Source organism: Phocoena sinus, chromosome 14 (assembly GCF_008692025.1).
Source record: "Phocoena sinus isolate mPhoSin1 chromosome 14, mPhoSin1.pri, whole genome shotgun sequence".
NCBI classification, from domain to species: Eukaryota; Metazoa; Chordata; class Mammalia; order Artiodactyla; family Phocoenidae; genus Phocoena; species Phocoena sinus.
In genome coordinates, this window is record NC_045776.1 from 27,517,222 (window position 1) to 27,535,051 (window position 17,830).

At 40.6% G+C, this 17,830-nt stretch overlaps 1 protein-coding gene across 2 annotated transcripts in view; it reads left to right on the forward strand.

Annotated features, from left to right (window-relative positions):
- The window catches only part of PSTPIP2 (proline-serine-threonine phosphatase interacting protein 2), an 85,063-nt gene that overhangs the window by 33,987 nt on the left and 33,246 nt on the right, over positions 1–17,830 (forward strand). For both annotated transcript variants that reach the window (XR_004353143.1, XM_032654302.1), the window contains exon 2: positions 17,722–17,822. Coding sequence is in view for 1 of the 2 variants with exons in the window: in XM_032654302.1 (XP_032510193.1) it covers positions 17,722–17,822 (101 nt within the window). In the remaining variant the exon portion in view is untranslated. The remainder of the gene's footprint in view (positions 1–17,721; positions 17,823–17,830) is intronic.

Below are 17,830 nucleotides of genomic sequence, written 5' to 3' on the forward strand. Positions count from 1 at the left end.
TTGGTTGATCTGTCCATTGGTGTAAATGAGGTGTTAAAATCCCCCACTATTACTGTGTTACTGTCTATTTCCTCTTGTATAGCTCTTAGCAGTTGCCTTATGTATTGAGGTGCTCCTATGTTGGGTGCATGTATATTTATAATTGTTATATCTTCTTCTTGGATTGATCCCTTGATCATTATGTAGTGTCCTTCCTTGCCTCTTGTAACGTTCTTTATTTTAAAGTCTGTTTTATCTGATATGAGTATTGCTACTCCAGCTTTCTTTTGATTTCCATTTGCATGGAATATCTTTTTCCATCCGCTCACTTTCAGTCTGGATGTGTCCCTAGGTCTGAAGTGGGTTCTTTTAGACAGCATATATATGGGGCTTGTTTCTGTATCCATTCAGCAAGCCTATGTCTTTTGGTTGGAGCATTTAATCCATTCACGTTTAAGGTAATTATTGATATATATATCCCTATTACCATTTTCTTAATTGTTTTGGGTTTGTTTTTGTAGGTCCTTTTCTTTTGTGTTTCCCACTTAGAGAAGTTCCTTTAGCATTTGTTTTAGAGCTGGTTTGGTGGTGCTGAATTATCTTAGCTTTTGCTTTTGTCTGTAAAGCTTTTGATTTCTCTATCAAATCTGAATGAGATCCTTGCCAAGTAGAGTAATCTTGGTTGTAGGTTCTTCCCTTTCATCACTTTAAGTATATCATGCCACTCCCTTCTGGCTTGTAGAGTTTCTGCTGAGAAATCAACTGTTAACCTTATGGGAGTTCCCTTGTATGTTATTTGTCATTTTTCCATTGCTGCTTTCAATAATTTTTCTTTGTCTTTCATTTTTGCCAATTTGATTAATATGTGTCTCGGTGTGTTTCTCCTTGGGTTTATCCTGTATGGGACTCGCTGTGCTTCCTGGACTTGGGTGGCTATTTCCTTTCCCATGTTAGGGAAGTTTTCGACTATAATCTCTTCAGATATTTTCTCTGGTCCTTTCTCTCTCTTTTCTCCTTCTGGGACCTCTATAATGCGAATGTTGTTGCATTTAATGTTGTCCCAGAGGTCTCTTAGGCTGTCTTCATTTCTTTTTTTTTTTTGCGCGGGCCTCTCACTGTTGTGGCCTGTCCTGTTGCAGATCACAGGCTCTGGACATGCAGGCTCAGCGGCCATGGCTCGCGGGCCCAGCTGCTCCGTGGCCTGTGGCATCTTCCCGGACTGGGGCACGAACCCATGTCCCCTGCATTGGCAGGCAGACTCTCAACCACTGCACCACCAGGGAAGCCCTGTCTTCATTTCTTTTCATTTGTTTTTCTGTTCCATGGCAGTGAATTCCACCATTCTGTCTTCCAGGTCACTTATCCGTTCTTCTGCCTCAGTTATACTGCTATTGATTCCTTGTAGTGTAGTTTCATTTCAGTTATTGTATTGTTCATCTCTGTTTGTTTGTTCTTTCATTCTTCTAGGACTTTGTTAAACATTTTTTGCATCTTCTCGATCTTTGCCTCCATTCTTTTTCTGAGATCCTGGATCATCTTCACTATCATTATTCTGAATTCTTTTTCTGGAAGGTTGCCTATCTCTGCTTCATTTAGTTGTTTTTCTGGGGTTTTATCTTGTTCCTTCATCTGGTACATAGCCCTCTGCCTTTTCATCTTGTTTATCTTTCTGTGAATGTGGTTTTAGTTCCACAGGCTGCAGGATTGTAGTTCTTCTTGCTTCTGCTGTCTGCCCTCTGGTGGATGAGGCTATCTAAGAGGTGTGTCTTAATTGTTATTTTTACTTTGAAAAGTTTTTCTTTTTAGGTGATCAAATTTTTTTTTTTTTTTGTCCATGCTGCAGCATGCGGTATCTTTGTTTCCTGTCCAGAGATCAAACCCATGCCCCCTGCAGTGGACGTGTGTGGTCCTAACCACTGGACGGCCAGGGAATTCCTTAGGTGATAAAATTTATGAAACTTTTATTGCAGTTGGATTTTGTTATGATTAGAAAACCTTTTTGAATGTTTACTTCTAGTACTTGTATGGTTTCATGTTTTTCCATTAAGATCTCTGATCTATTTTGAATTTCTTGTATATAGTATGGGGTTTGGATCTATTTTTATCATTTTCTAAGTGGCTAATAGTTGTCCCAGAACCACTTATGAAAAATTCCATTTTTGCCCCAGTGATGTGAGAAGCTACCTTTAGCATATATTAAATTTCTCTGTGTACTTGGGTCTATTTCTGGATTTTATATTCCATTCCACTGGTCTGTGTGGCTATTTATGCACCAGTACCACACTGTTTTAATTATGCAGCATTTATATTATGTTTAAATGTCTGGTAGGGCTGGTTTCCCTCATAACTTTTGTCAGTTTTTTCCTTGCTATTTTTGTATTTTTATGTTTTCCATGTGAACTTTGTTTACTATGTAAAAAATTACTTGTTGGGGCTTCTCCGGTGGTGCAGTGGTTGAGAGTCTGCCTGCCGATGCAGGGGACACTTGTTCGTGCCCCGGTCTGGGAAGATCCCACATGCCGCGAAGCGGCTAGACCTGTGAGCCATGGCCGCTGAGCCTGTGCGTCCAGAGCCTGTGTTCTGTAACGGGAGAGGCCGCCACAACAATGAGAGGCCCGTGTACTGCAAAAAAAAAAAAAAAAATTACTTGTTCGTATTTTTATTGGGATAATATTATGTTGTGTTTCTTTGGCTGCACTGCGTGGCTCGAGGGTTCTTAGTTCCCGGACCAGGGCCCCTGCAATGAAAGTGCCGAGTGCTAACCGCTGGACCACCAGGAAATTCCCCAGCATTGTGTTTTAAAATTAACTAAGAACTGACATTTTAATGACAGAATCTTTCTATTTGTATTATATTATCTGCAAGTAAAGATGGTTTTATTTCTTTTCCTACTCTTATGCTTCTAATTGATTTATCTTCTCAAACTGTATTGGTTAATACCTCCAGTATAAAGTAGTGGAGATATGGGCATGAATATATATTCAGTATATTCATCTTAAGAGAGTACCATCAATTCCTATTTTCTCGACTTTCTTTTAAAATCAGAAATGGGTGTTGAATACTGTCAAAATCTTTTTTGGCCTTACGTTACTTTCCTGCGACTGCTGTAACAAATCACCACAAACTTGGTGGCTTAAAACAACAGAAATGTATTCTCTTACAGTCCTGGAGTTCAGACGTCCCAAATCAGTTTCACTGAGATGGAATCAAAGTGTCAGCAGGGCCACACTCCCTCTGGAAGTTCTAGGAGAGAATCAATTCCTCATTTTTTCCAGCTTCTGGTGGCTGTTGGAGTTTCTTGGCTTGTGGTCACATTACTCAATCTTGCCTCCATGGTCACATGCTTTTTCCTTTTCTGTGTCAAATCTCCCTCTGCTTGTCTCTTAGATTGTGACTGCATTTAGGGCCCACCCAGCTAATCCAGGATAATCTCCCTATTTCAATATCCTTAACTTAATCATATCTGCAAAGACTCTTTTTCCATAAAAGATAAAATTCATGGAGTCCAGGGATTAAGACTTAGCTATCTTTGGGGTCCATTATTCAGTCTACATCTATGGAGAAAGTCATGATTTTCTTTTTTTTTTAATTTTATTTTTTATTGAAGTATAGATGTTGCATAATGCCATACAATTTACAGATGCACAACATAGTTATCCACAATTCCCAAAGGTTACATTGCATCTATAGCCATTGCAAAATATTGGCTATAGGGCTTCCCTGGTGGCGCAGTGGTTGAGAGTCCGCCTGCCGATGCAGGGGACACAGGTTTGTGCCCCGGTCTGGGAAGATCCCACATGCCATGAAGCAGCTGGGCCCGTGAGCCATGGCCGCTGAACCTGTGTGTCCAGAGCCTGGGCTCCGCAACGGGAGAGGCCACAACAGTGAGAGACCCGCGTACTGCAAAAGAAAAAAAAAATATTGGCTATATTCCCCGGGCTGCACAGCACATCCCTGCAACCCGTTCTATACCTAATAATTTGAATCTCCCAACCCCCATCTCCGTATTGCCACTCTCCTGTTCCTGCTCCGCACTGGTAACCACTAGTTTGTTCTCTGTGTCTGTGAGTCTGCTTTTTTGTTATATTAACTAGTTTATTGTATTTTTTAGATTCCACATATAAGTGTATAAGTGATATCATACAGTATTTGTCTTCCTCTGACTTATTTCACTTAGCATAATGCCCTCCAAGTCCATCCACATTGCTGCACATGGAAAATTTTCATTCTTTTTTATGGCTGAGTAATATTTTGGTGTGTGTGTGTGTGTGTGTGTGTATATCACATCATCTTTATCCATTCATCTGTTGATGGACACTTAGGTTGCATCCATATCTTGGCAATTGTAAATAATGCTGCTAGAAACAGTGGGGTGCGTGTATCTTTTCGACTTAGTGTTTTTGGTTTTTTTTCATATATTTACCTAGGAGTGGAATTGCTGGGTCAATTTTTGGTTTCTTGAGAAATCTCCATACTGTTTTCCACAGTAGCTGCACCAATTTGTGTTCCCACCAACAGTGTACAAGTGTTCCCTTTTCTCCACATCCTTGCCAACATTTGTTATTTGTGTTCTTTTTGATGATGGCCATTCTGACAGGTGTGAGGTGATATCTCATTGTGGTTTTGATTTGCATTTCCCTGATGATTAGCAATGTTGAGCATCTTTTCATGTAGGCCATCTGCATTTCCTCTTTGGAAAAATGTCTATTCAGTTCTTGTGCCCATTTTTTTTTTTTTTTTTTTTTTTTTTTTTGCGGTATGCAGGCCTCTCACCGTTGTGGCCTCTCCCGCTGCAGAGCACAGGCTCCGGACGCGCAGGCCCAGCGGCCACGGCTCACGGGCCCAGCCGCTCAGCGGCACGTGGGATCCTCCCGGACCGGGGCACGAACCCGTGTCCCCTGCATCGGCAGGCGGACCCCCAACCACTGCGCCACCAGGGAAGCCCTTGTGCCCATTTTTTAATCGGGTTTTTTTTGTTGTTGATGTTGAGTTGTATGAACTGTTCATATATGTTGGATATTGACCCCTTATTGGTCATATCATTTACAAATATTTTCTCCCATTCAGTAGGTTGTCTTTTGGTTTTGTTGATGGTTTCCTTTGCCATGCAAAGGAAAGTTAGGTCCCATTTGTTTATTTTTATTTTTTTATTTTTCATGATATCAAATTTAATGCCAAATATATATATAAGATAATAAAAGAACAAAAGAACCATTGTGATGTTCTGTAAAGTAGGACTAACAAATATACAGCATGTGAACGGTATAATAGGGCACCCTTTAAGATGACAGACAAGATGACAAATTCCTGAGGAAGAATTGTGGTGTTGGCATTTGCTGTCTTCCTTGTATTTCTTTTTTTTTTTTCTTATTTTCTTTTTTTTTTAACATCTTTATTGGAGTATGATTGCTTTTCAGTGGTGTGTTAGTTTCTGCTTTATAACAAAGTGAATCAGCTATACATATACATATATCCCCATATCTCTTCCTCTTGTGTCTCCCTCCCTCCCACTCTCCTCTAGGAGTTTTATAGTTTCCAGTCTTACATTTAGGTCTTCAATCCATCTTAAGTTTATTTTTGTATCTGGTGTTAGAGAATGTTCTAATTTTATTCTTTTACATGTAGCTATCCAGATGATTTTTCTTTTTGATTTATTAAAATGACTTATTAGGTTAATAAATTTCCTCATATTCAACCAACTTTTCATTCTTGGAATAAGTCCCACTCAGTCATGGTATAGTCTCTTCTTAATGTGGTAATGGATTATTTTTGCTAATATTTTATTTAGTACTTTTTGATTAATATTCATAACTGATATTAGTAAGTTTTTTTTATACTCTATAGAGCTTAAGTATTGTTTTATACTTGCTTTATAAAGTGAACTAATACATTGTCTTTCATTCCCGATCAATTTATGGACCTTAGGAATATGTTTTTTTTCCTGAAGATTCGGTAGAGTTCCATTCTCCTATGAAAACATCCAGTTCTGTTGCTTTTTTCTGCTCCTTGATTACTTTCTCTGTTTCTTCTAAGGAAATTGGCCTTTCTCAGCTTTCTATCTCAAATGGTGTCAATTTTGGTAAACCTTATTTTCAGAATAGGCTAATCTGTTAGTCTTTTCTTCTAAGTTTGGAGTCATACTTAGAAAAAAATCTCTTACCTCAATATTTTAAAAATATATACATTCTATATTTTCTTTTTACATGTTTGTGATTTCCATGTTTAGATCTTTAATTCATCAGATATTTATTTTAGAGTGCTGTGTTAGAAAGGGCTCTATATTTAGTTTTTGGCAAAATGAACAGTCATTGTTACAGTAATATTTATTGAACAAGGCATCATTTTCTTTCTGGTTGTAAATGCTTCCTTTATCATATATTAAATCCCCATACATACATAAGGCCATTCCTGGACTGTTGTTTGTATTTTATTTACCTGATTATCAGTTCTCAATGTCATAACATAGTACTTTGAAATTTTTTGATTACTTATACTCGTTTTTGCATGGTAGGGTAAGTCTTCACTTATTCATCTTTTCAACATTTTAGGGTCTATTTTCATTCACTTATTCTTTTTAGGTTGTTTTTAAATTTTTTCCTCAGAAAATTCTTCTTTGCTTTATTTATTTTTTTAACATCTTTATTGGAGTATAATTGCTTTACAATGTTGTGTTAGTTTCTGCTGTATGACAAAGTGAGTCAGCTATATGTATACGTATATCCCCATATCTCCTCCCTCTTGCGTCTCCCTCCCACCCTCCCTATCCCACCCCTCTAGGTGGTCACAAAGCACCAAGCTGATCTCCCTGTGCTATGTGGCTGCTTCCCACTAGCTATCTATTTTACATTTGGTAGTGTATATATGTCCATACCAGTCTCTCACTTCGTCCCAGCTTACCCTTCCCCCTCCCTGTGTCCTCAAGTCCATTCTCTACATCTGAGTCTTTATACCTGTCCTGCCCCTAGGTTCTTCAGAACCTTTTTTTTTACTTTTAGATTCCATATATATGTGTTAGCATACGGTATTTGTTTTTCTCTTTCTGACTTACTTCACTCTGTATGACAGACTCTAGGTCCATCCACCTCACTACAAATAACTCAATTTCATTTCTTTTTATGGCTGAGTAATATTCCATTGTATATATGTGCCACATCTTCTTTATCCATTCATCTGTTGATGGACACTTAGGTTGCTTCCATGTCCTGGCTATTGTAAATAGAGCTGCAATGAATATTGTGGTACTTGACTCTTTTTGAATTATGGTTTTCTCAGGGTATATGCCCAGTAGTGGGATTGCTGGGTCATAGTAGGTTGGTTTTAGAATAAACTTAAATTTAAAAAGAAATTCCATTAAGATTTTGACTGAAATTATTGTTATTTAGAAATGTATTTATTTATTTTCGACTGCATTGGGTCTTCGTTGCTGTGTGTGGACTTTCTCTAGATGCAGTGAGTGGGGGCTACTCTTCATTGTGGTATACAGTCTTCTCACTGTGGTGGCTTCTCCTGTTGAGGAGCACAGGCTCTAGGGGCACGGGCTTCAGTAGTCGTGGCACGTGGGCTCAGTAGTTGTGGCACACGGGCTTAGTTGCTCCGTGACATGTGGGATCTTCCTGGACCAGGGCTGAAACCTGTGTCCTCTGCATTGGCAGGCGGATTCTTAACCACTGCGCCACCAGGGAAGTCCCTTGATTGAAATTATTTTAACTTGATAGGTTTATGTGGGGAGAATTGAATCTTTCCAATATTGGACTTTCCCATCTTGGACTAGGATATATTTCTAAATGTTTTGAGATCTTTGTATTTTTTTAGTAATGTTTTATAGTTTTCCTTCAAAAAGGCTTATTCCTAGGTATTTTATAGGTTTTATTGGCATTATGAATTGGAAGGATTTTGTATTTTAAACTACATTTTAAGGATTTTGTAGGAATTGGAAGGATTTTGTATTTTAAACTACATTTTAAGTGGTTATTATTGATATATAAGAAAACTGTTGATTTTTAAAAAAATATTTAATTCAGTTCCTAGCTTTTCACTTGATAATCTCTGGTTTCCAAGTAGATAATTATATAATCTAAAAATAATGACAATTTCTGATATTTTTGCCTCTGTCTGGAGTAAGAAAGTGGGAAAGGTGTTACCCTGGAAGTGAAGGGTATTTACAGGACTTGATAATGGTGCAGAACCTTTTTTTTCTTCAATTTTTAGTGTGCAAGCTTTGATGGTGCCTAGGGACAGTGCCCCATTGCCGTTCTGGTCTTTGTGCCCTTGCGAGGAGCCTGCTGCAGGGTGGAGTCCTCACCAGCTGTGGCTCTGGTACAAAATTCAGAGTTAGCTGCTCTGGGGCAGGGCACTGGCTGGGTTCCCGGTGTCCTACAGACACCCTCCTGGTATTTCCATGGCTGCTCCAGTTTCAGCCCCTGCTGATTTGAGCTTGGGATTTTCTAGGGCTTTGCTGGGAATGTTTGTGGACTTTCTTCTGTTTTGTGTAGTTTGGAATACTGGCTTCTGACCCCTGCCCATCTAGTCCTATCTGTTTTTTATATTACAGAAATTCCTACAAATGTGCACCTTCCTCATTGGGCCCTTTCCTATTTTCTGCTGTTGCTGTGGATCATTTGTTATTTCAGTGGGGCCTGGGAACAGATGAGAGAGAAACAAGACTTCAATTTGCCATCTTTAAGGGATGGACGTAGGGAGAAAGACTTCAGGTTATAAAAGCAATGTAAGGATATTATAGAAAATGTAGAAAATATGGAAGCATGCTAAGAAGAGAATTGCTTTCAACATTTGGGTGCACATCCTTCTAGTCATTTTTTTTCCTTATGTGGAGTTTTTGCATTGCACACTTTCTCCGGTTTATCTTTCACTTAAAGTATTTTCAGTTGAGTAGAGTTGCCTTTGTAATTGACCTGCTGACTTGACAGGAGGGACACTTGGACATGTGAAAATGTCAAGTGTGGATCCAGTCTAGACAGAGCTGGGGCTGTGGGCTTGTAGAACAAGGCTGGCGTGGGAACTGGGGTGGGGTCTTATTCTTGCCTTCACAATCCATTATTAGTGCTTAAGAGAAGGCTTAAGGGCACAACCATTGTAATGACTTTGACTTTAGGTTTTTCATGCCTGAAAATGGCAGTTTCCATATCCTTTGCTGAGGTATCCCTGACACCTTTCCAGCTGCTTCCTCAGATGACGACATACTTACTTTTGAATAGCTAACAGCTACATTTATTTCACTGTTGTCTGCTTTCAGTGAAAAAAAAAATTGTATTGTCCAAACACATATGCTTTTTTGTTTATGTGGCCTGGTCTTGAAAAATCTTGATGTGTCTGCCTTAATTCCTTTAGTTTGTGAAGCACTTGATAAACTCAAAGCACATTATCTCATTTGGTCCTTCCAATATCCCCATTTTATAGTCTAGTAAGGAGGGATTGAGCTACTTAGCTCCAAGTCACATAGCTTGTGTGTGGTAGAACCAGGGCTCAAACCCAAGTGTGGCGTTAAAGCCTGCGTATGTCCCATTTAGAACTGTAGGGAAGTAGGCTGACTGGCAAAAAGTTAGATTTAGTTCTTATCCTCAAACAAGAGAAGCTGTGTGGTCGAGTGGTTTCAGAGTACAGAGCCACAGTTTCTTGTCCTGTAAAATAAAGATAATAGTTATACTTATGTCATAGAATTGTTACAAGAATTAAACAAAATGTCCCATGCAAAATACTTGGTATGCTATTTGGAACACAGCAAACATTCACTGTATATTGGCCCGAATTATTAATATTAATTAACAATAAGCAATCCATATTTGCAGATAAGTTGAGTTTGATCCATTTAGTTTTACCTCTTCTAGTAAAAGAGATAGGAAAGAAAGATCAAGGTTGAGAACAGAGGGAGGTAAAATGAAGTCCTTGGTCTTTATCCCAAGTCTTCTGTTGCCATATAGCTTTTAATAAATAATGGAGATTTGAATAATATTGTTGGTTGAGAGTTCAGATCTTTCATTGTGGTTGGAGGAAGTGATAAGGAGAACTCCTTTTCCTTGTGTCTTATTTTCTCCAGCTGTAAACGTGGAAATAGCTCCTGTCTCACTGTGTTTATATGGAGCATACTGTGGTCCTTTAATGCAAAGTATAGTACATTAACACATCCCATGGCCAGTCTTCAAACAAACTCAACCTTTGTGTGTAATGCAAAGTCAGTGCCTTCTCCCCATTCTAATGGGGCTCTCTGGGCTTCCAAAGGGCACCAATGCCAATTTGCATTTTTTACTCAAAATTGGAGGTTATAAAATGAAATGCAAACCATGGAGAGTCTTCCCTGGCCTCTTCTCCTTTGCATTTACTAACAGTCATTCTTTCCTGCCCCATTCTGCTGTGTTCTCTAGTTTCACATGCAAGTATCCTGCTTTCCTCAAGGCAGGAGCCATGATTGTTCTATCATCTTTTGTAATTTCTATGGCAGCAGTTCTCAAACGGCATTGCAGTCCTTGGAAGAGTGTAAGAAGTGGAGACTCCCCCACCCAAGGTTCAGAATCAGCAGGTCTGGGGTGAGAACTGGGGGACTGCCCGTTTACCAAGCTGCTTGGGTGATTCTGGCACAGGTGGTCCTTGGAGCCCACATCTAGAGAAACTGAAACTGTGTAGCAGATGCCATGATAGGATGGACGTGAGGTGCAGCACAGAACTGGATGTGGGGACGCTCTGGTGGTAGCACCATAATTCTGATGGTGGCTTTGGAGGCAGCAGGTATCTTTTGCTTCCCCTCTGCCTTCCCCTTCTGCCTAGTGGCCACATGGTAGAAAAGGTCTCTGGAAACAAGTTCTCAGAGGCCCCTGCAACATGAGCCTCAGGGCTGGGCAGGAAGGAGGGGTACATGTGCCTGGATTGAGGGAGACCAGACCTGAGTGTTAGGGGTGGGTTGGGGGAGCTGGCAGCAGTGGAGTTATCCTCCACCAGGCAGCCCACGGAGATTTCCTTCTCTGAACCCACAACACCACCTGGTCTGGACTGGCCGCTGGCATCACAGCAAGACTGTTTTTATTATTCTTTGGATCACACATCTCCTGGATGCGGCACACATGTGCTCATTGCTGGACCTGGCAAAATTTTTGTCTTAAAGAAATTTAAGTGGCTTTATTTATTTTTTTCAATTAATTTATTTATTTGGCTGCATTGGGTCTTAGTTGCGGCACCCAGGATCTTCGTTGCAGTGTGCAGGCTTCTCTCTAGCTGTGGCATGCGGGCTCCAGAGTGCGTGGGCTCAGTAGTTGTGGTGCGTGGGCTCAGTAGTTGCAGCACATGGGCTTAGTTGCCCCACGGCATGTGGGATCTTAGTTCCCTGACCAGGGATTGAACCTGCATCCCTTGCATTGAAAGGCGGATTCTTAACCACTGGACACCAGGGAAGTCCCTTAAGTGGCTTTATGATTAAAATACTAATCCACTGATTAAAACTTGAATGCAAAAAAAACCCAACCGACCAACCAAACAAAAAACTTGAATGCTATTTACCTCTTTATAATTTGAGCATTATTAAACCTTACATTCTGGGTCTTTGGGAGGTTGCTGGGTGGTTGGATCTGCCCCTCCTTCTTTTTCATCTCCCTGCCTCACCCGGGACTCCAAGACCGGATCAGTTTTCAAGGCTTATCTACCTCTGTTCCTTCTAGTGACTGCCTCCCTCACATTATTCTTCTGACTCCTAATCAATTTTTGGGGGGCTTTTAATTTTTTGAGGTGTAATTTACATAAGATGAAGCACACAGATCGAGTTTTGAAAACTGCATATTCCTGTACAACTCATACCTCTATGGAAAGATCTTGATTGGATGTGTTTCCATCATTCCAGGAAGTTCCATCATGGCTCTTCCCAGTCCACCCTCAATTTCTCCCCTGACTCAGGCAGTCACTGTTCTTACTTCTTTTACCATAGAAGTAAGTCCTAGAACTGCTTTCCTGTCCTAGAACTTCATATAAACGGGATCATGCAGTAAATACTTTTTGCATCTAGCATCTTTCATTAGCATAATGTTTTTGAGATTCATCCATGTTGTTTCAGTGTCAGTAGTTCTTTCCTTTTTATTGCTGTGTAGTATTCCATTGTATGAATATACCACACATTGTTTATCATCCATCGACTGTTAGGCATTGGGTTGTTTCCAGTTTGGGGCTATTGTGAGTAAAAGTCCTATGAACCTTCTTGTAGAGGTCTTTTTGTGGACATATGTTTTTCTTTCACTTGGGTAAATGCTTTGGAGTAGAACTTTGGGTCATATGATATGTGCATGTTTAGCTTTTTGAGAAATTTCCATTTTTTTTCAAAATGATTGTACCATTTTCACACTCCCAGAATAAGAGTTCTGATAGTTCAACATCCTTGCCTACATTCAATGTTGACTTTTTAATTTCAGCTGTTTCTAGTGGGCATGAAGTAGGTATCATTGTGACTTTAATTTGAATTTCCCTGTCATGTTAAGCTACTTTTCATGAGTTTTTTGGCCAAAGGAATATCTTTTATGAAGTGTTTATGAAGTTCAAGTATTATGCCCAGTTTTTATTGGGTTGCTTATATTTTTATTAATTTGAAGTTATTTATATGTTCTGGTTACAAGTCCTTTGACAGACATATGTATTGTGAATATCTTCTCCCAGCATGTGGCTTGCCATTTAATTTTCTTAATAATCTCCTTTGATGAGCAGAGGTTTTTAATTTTGATGAAGTCCAGTTTTTCAGTTTTTTCTTTAGCAGTTCGTATTTTTTGTGTCCTCTCTAGGAAATCTTTTCCTGCCTCAAGGCCTCAAAGGTATTTGCCTATACTAATAAACCAAGACTTTATATTTTGGTTTTGCATCTGAGTCTGTGACCCATCGCACATTAATTGTGTGTGCATTGTGTGCAGTGGGAGCAGTGGGGGCAGTGAGCAAAGACTCTTCTCTCCCCAGCTTTATGCAGTTGTCCCAGGACCACTTGTGGAAAAGACTGTCATTTCTCCCACTGAGTGGCTTTGACACCTTTTGGAAAGTCAATTGACATGTGAGTCTATTCCTAGGTTGTATTCTGTTCCATTGATCTACTTATCTGTCCTCAGATCAGTACTGTTCTGTTTTGATTACTATAACTTCCCTGCAAGTTTTGAAGTCAGGTGGTATGTAAAAAAACTGTTTGTTCTAGGTCCTTTAATTCCATATAAATTTTAGGCTAACTGGCAAATTTCTACAGAAAAGACTTTTGGGATTTTCATGGGATTGTGTTGAATCTGTAGATCAATTTGGAGAAAATTGATGTTTTAACAATATTTACTCTTTCAATCAACAAACATGGTCTACCTTTATTTTCATTTCTTTCAGCAAAACATTGTAATTTTCAGTGAAGAAATCTTGTATAACCTTTTAAGCATTTATTCCTGAATTTATTTAAGCATTTATTCCTGAATATTTTATATCCTGAATATTTTATTCCTGAATAAATATTTATATCCTGAATATTTAATATTCTTGAATATTTTATATCCTTGATGCCATTTAAATGATTTTGCTACTGGTATATAGAAATATAATTTATTTCTGTGTATTGACTTTGTGCCCTGCAATGCTGTTACATTTATTAGTTCTAGTCATTTTGGGGAGTAAATTTCTGTGAACACAATCATGTTGTCTGAAAATAAAGGCAGTTTTACTATTTCCTTTCCAACAAGTATGTTCTTTATCTTTTTCTTGCTTTATTTCCTCCTTGGTAGGAGGAAAGTATTCAGTCTTTTCACCATTAAGTTGTTAGCTCTAGGTTTCTGTAGATGTCCTTTGTCAGACTGAGGACATTGATAATTTGTGTTTTTTCTTTCTGTCTCTCTTGTGTTTTGATCAACCCAGCTATAGGTTTTCCGATTTTATTAAGCTTTTCAAGGGACTAACTTTTGGTTTCATTAATTTTCTTTATTGTTTGTCCATTTATCTTTTTTTAAAAAATTAATTTATTTTTATTTATTTGGCTGCGCTGGGTCTTGGTTGTGGCACATGGAATCTTTGTAGCATGTGAGATCTTTAGTTGTGGTACGTGGAATCTTCAGTTGTGGCATGCGGAATCTTTAGCTGTGTGATGCGAACTCTTAGTTGCGTCATGTGGGATCTAGTTCTCTGACCAGGGATCGAACCTGGGCCCCCTGCATTGGGAGCATGAAGTTTTAGCCACTGGACCACCAGGGAAGTCCCTGTTTGGCCATTTCTATTGTATTTCATTGTGTTCTACTATTTTTATTTCCTTTCTTCTAGTTACTGCAAATTTAAATTTGTTCTTCTTTTTGTAGTTCCATAAAGTGAAAGCTTAGTTCGTTAATTTTAAAAACTTTTTTTCTTGTCTAATATTAGCATTTGGAGCTACAAGTTTCCCTATACGAAGATATTCCCTAGAGGAAAATTCCCTGTAGAAAAAGCACTATTTTTCTGCATCTCATAAATTTTGATGTGTTGTTTTCTTCACTGTCAGTTGGTTTGAAATGTCTTCTGATTTCTTGTGTGAATTCCAGTCACTTTAAAAGATTCAATTTAAATCTTACGTCTTCTCTTTTCTGATGACTCTAGCCTATTTTCCTCTTTTCCACCTCATTCATTATATATTTTCTCTGTATACTTTTATACTCTGTTTTAGTCTCTCATTTTTTTTATGCATACACATTTGTTTTATGTGTGTGTCTTTTACTGACTCCCAAAGTGAACGATAGTCTCTTTGATTACAGGAACTCCATCGTATGCTGACTCTGTAAACTTTTTAGTACCTTGTCTGTAGTTGGCATACAATTAACAGACATTTCTTAAGCACCATTAATGTAGGAGCTATTGTGGATGATAAAGGTTGGGTATAATCCAGATACGCTTTAACTAATTTTTAAAAGATATTAACTAACGACACAAAATAATATATAATAAAAGCCAAATGAGAGGAGACGTCATTAAACACTCCAGGTACTCTGAAGAGGAAGAGGAGACTGTAGGACAAATTATTTGAGGAGGATTTCAGAGAGGACTTGGGATTTGAAGTGGCCCTGAAACAGAGGTGGGATTTAAGTGAAGATGGAGGAAATGCCATTCCCACTGTGGGAAAATCATGTGCAATGGTCCTGAGGTATAAATGTACACTGCCCATTTGGAGGATGGGGAGAGACCAGCATGGGGAAACTAGGGGACAGAAGTCAGGGCTACTGTGAAGCAGGATGTGGAGTTATGTGTTTGGCATACTCCTTTTTTTTTTTTTTTTTGCGGTCCGCGGGCCTCTCACTGTTGTGGCCTCTCCCGTTGCGGAGCACAGGCTCCGGACGCGCAGGCTCAGCGGCTATGGCTCACGGGCCCAGCCGCTCCGCGGCATGTGGGATCTTCCCGGACCGGGGCACGAACCCATGTCCCCTGCATCGGCAGGCGAACTCTCAACCACTGCGCCACCAGGGAAGCCCTGGCATACTCACTTTTGGTGGCAAATCTGCTGTGCTATCTTGGTGCTCACGCAGTTTTCTTTCCTGCTTGGCCCTCTTATTCTGCATCTGCCAGTCAGAGCTTCTCAGCAGTGCTTTCTGAGTAGCATGGGAAGGAGTTTCCAGGCCAAATCCCCTGCCTCTTGGCACTTGGACTTAGGCACTCTTTGTTTTCTCTTGGAGATTTTCTTTCTTGGTTCCCTCTGGAGTCCAGTCACTCCTCTGAAGCAGCAGTTGTGGTTTTTCAAGGCTCGTGGCCAGGAGGAGGCCTGGTGATTTGGTTTGTTTCCAGGAAATCTTGTTCTAGCTCCACCCTCCCTGCCCAGTTCAAAGAGTGTCCACACCCTTAATTAAGAAAAAGGAAACCACCTTTTCCAAATGAATATCAAAAAACAGAACCTAAGTGTACTTCTCTGGGAAGATCAAAGCACTTCCCTCCACAAACCAATATTGACATTGACCCTTTGTACCCATTCATTCACTCAGGAGCCTTTGTTTTCATTGTTCTCTTCTAATGCATCTGGCTGGGAACACAATAGACATTTACATCCCACAGAATTTTACTGTAGACCTTTGGTTTGCATAATCTTAAACTAAACTTTTTGGATGTGTGTGTGTGTGTGCAGGACTGGTCTGAGACTTGGAAGAAGCTTCAGGCACTTGCAGTAGTGTTGGGCCAACAAGGCTACTCACAAGGTGTGTAGCAAACAGCAAATTCAGAAGCTGGGCAGTCTGAGAGTCCAGAAGAGGGAGCATTAGGGCTACTCAGGAAAGGCTTCCAGAAACCTTGGGGGTGGAGGGACTGAATTTAGATTCAGGAGGGGATAATGTAAGCATCGTCTTAGAGTTGCCACTGAGCACTGCATTTCAGGGGGCAGTTAGAAGCCTACCCCGCTGAGACAGAAGGGCGTGTGTGGAGGGGGTGGGTGGAGAAATGAAGCTTTGGTGGAGGCTATTTCTTTAGGCTTCCGCAGGCCGAAATCTATCCTCAAACAGTAGCCAGAACCCATAGAATTAAATGTATTTCTAACTAAGATTTATTTGTATGCCCATGTGTAAAATTTATTATACTTATAATAATCCACTTTTTAAAATGCAGTGTGAGTTATGGCTAGTTAAGTTTCTGAGGTTGAAATCAGCCTCAGGCCTTGGTCCTGTTGGGTCTCTCTGGGATCCCTGTCTGCTCAGCCAGGCCATGAGGAGTGGCAGCAAATGGAAGAGAGAAATTCTGCTTCTCGAATGTCCAGGGCTGGGCAGAGAGGTATCTTCAGGGGGTCCCATCCCCACCCCATGGCACAGAAGAACCTTCCTCAGCAGATGGAGTGTAGGGAGGCTAGGCTGGGGCTGGGTCAGTTCAAAGCTCCCCAGGACACACCCAGTGGCAGCCTAACCAACCTCCCTAAGGGACTGGAGTCTGGATCAGACCACCTATTATATGCACTTGGAGGGTAGAAACCAGGAAACCAGCCGCATTAGGGGACACTTTAGGGGTATTCTTTAAAGCTTCTGATTTGTTGGTTTGGGGAGCTGAGGGGACTTTGATTTTTAAAATATACTGCATCCGGGACTACTGCTTTGGGAGACTCAGGCAGCTTCCTCCAACTCCAGAGCACGTAGTAGAATAAAATAGGAATAAATGGCTAGCTTAAAATTAAAAAAAATTCCTTTCCCCCAAAGTGGGGCCAGCCCTTCGGGGCCTCCTGGCTGCTGGGCTTACCTTCCTGGTACAGTGGGAAGCCGGCCTCCCTCTCCCAATGCTGGGGCATGGCTCAACAGTGCCCTCGACCCTCACACCAGGCTTCTTGGCTTTGGGAAGAGATGTCAGGGTCAAGCTCTGTGACAGGTGTGAGGACACAATGAACACTGTGTATCCCTGGTTAAAATGGTCCTGTGGTGTAACTGAGTTTCCCTCCGTGGGATAGAGGGTCACTCAGCAGAAGGCTGGAAGGGGGCTCAGTTCCTGCTCCCTGCCTGGCCTGATCAGGGCATGTGGGGACCCAGGGAGGGGCCCCAAGCCCAGCCAGTTCCCTCGTCCATGTGCCTCTCAGTCCTCTGTCACTTCCTTCCTGTTTCGTGGCCCTATAGTTTCATAATTTTAAAAACTCTTCCATAGCTACATGCACTCTGAACTTCTTCTATTTTGTCCTTTTTGGTCACATGTGCCTTGGAGGTAAGTGTTTCAGCAACTCCCCATGGCCAGCTGCCCTGTGTCCTGCCCTGTCCACGCTTCAGGCCTCGGGGCTGCCGTCACCATGCTCCCCGTCTCACACAGTGTTGTTTTTCTCACCAGAGTTCAGACATACTCAGCAACATTGGCTATGAGACCATCATCCAGCATCTGAACAATGGCCGCAAGAACTGCAAAGAGTTTGAAGACTTTTTAAAAGAAAGGTACATGT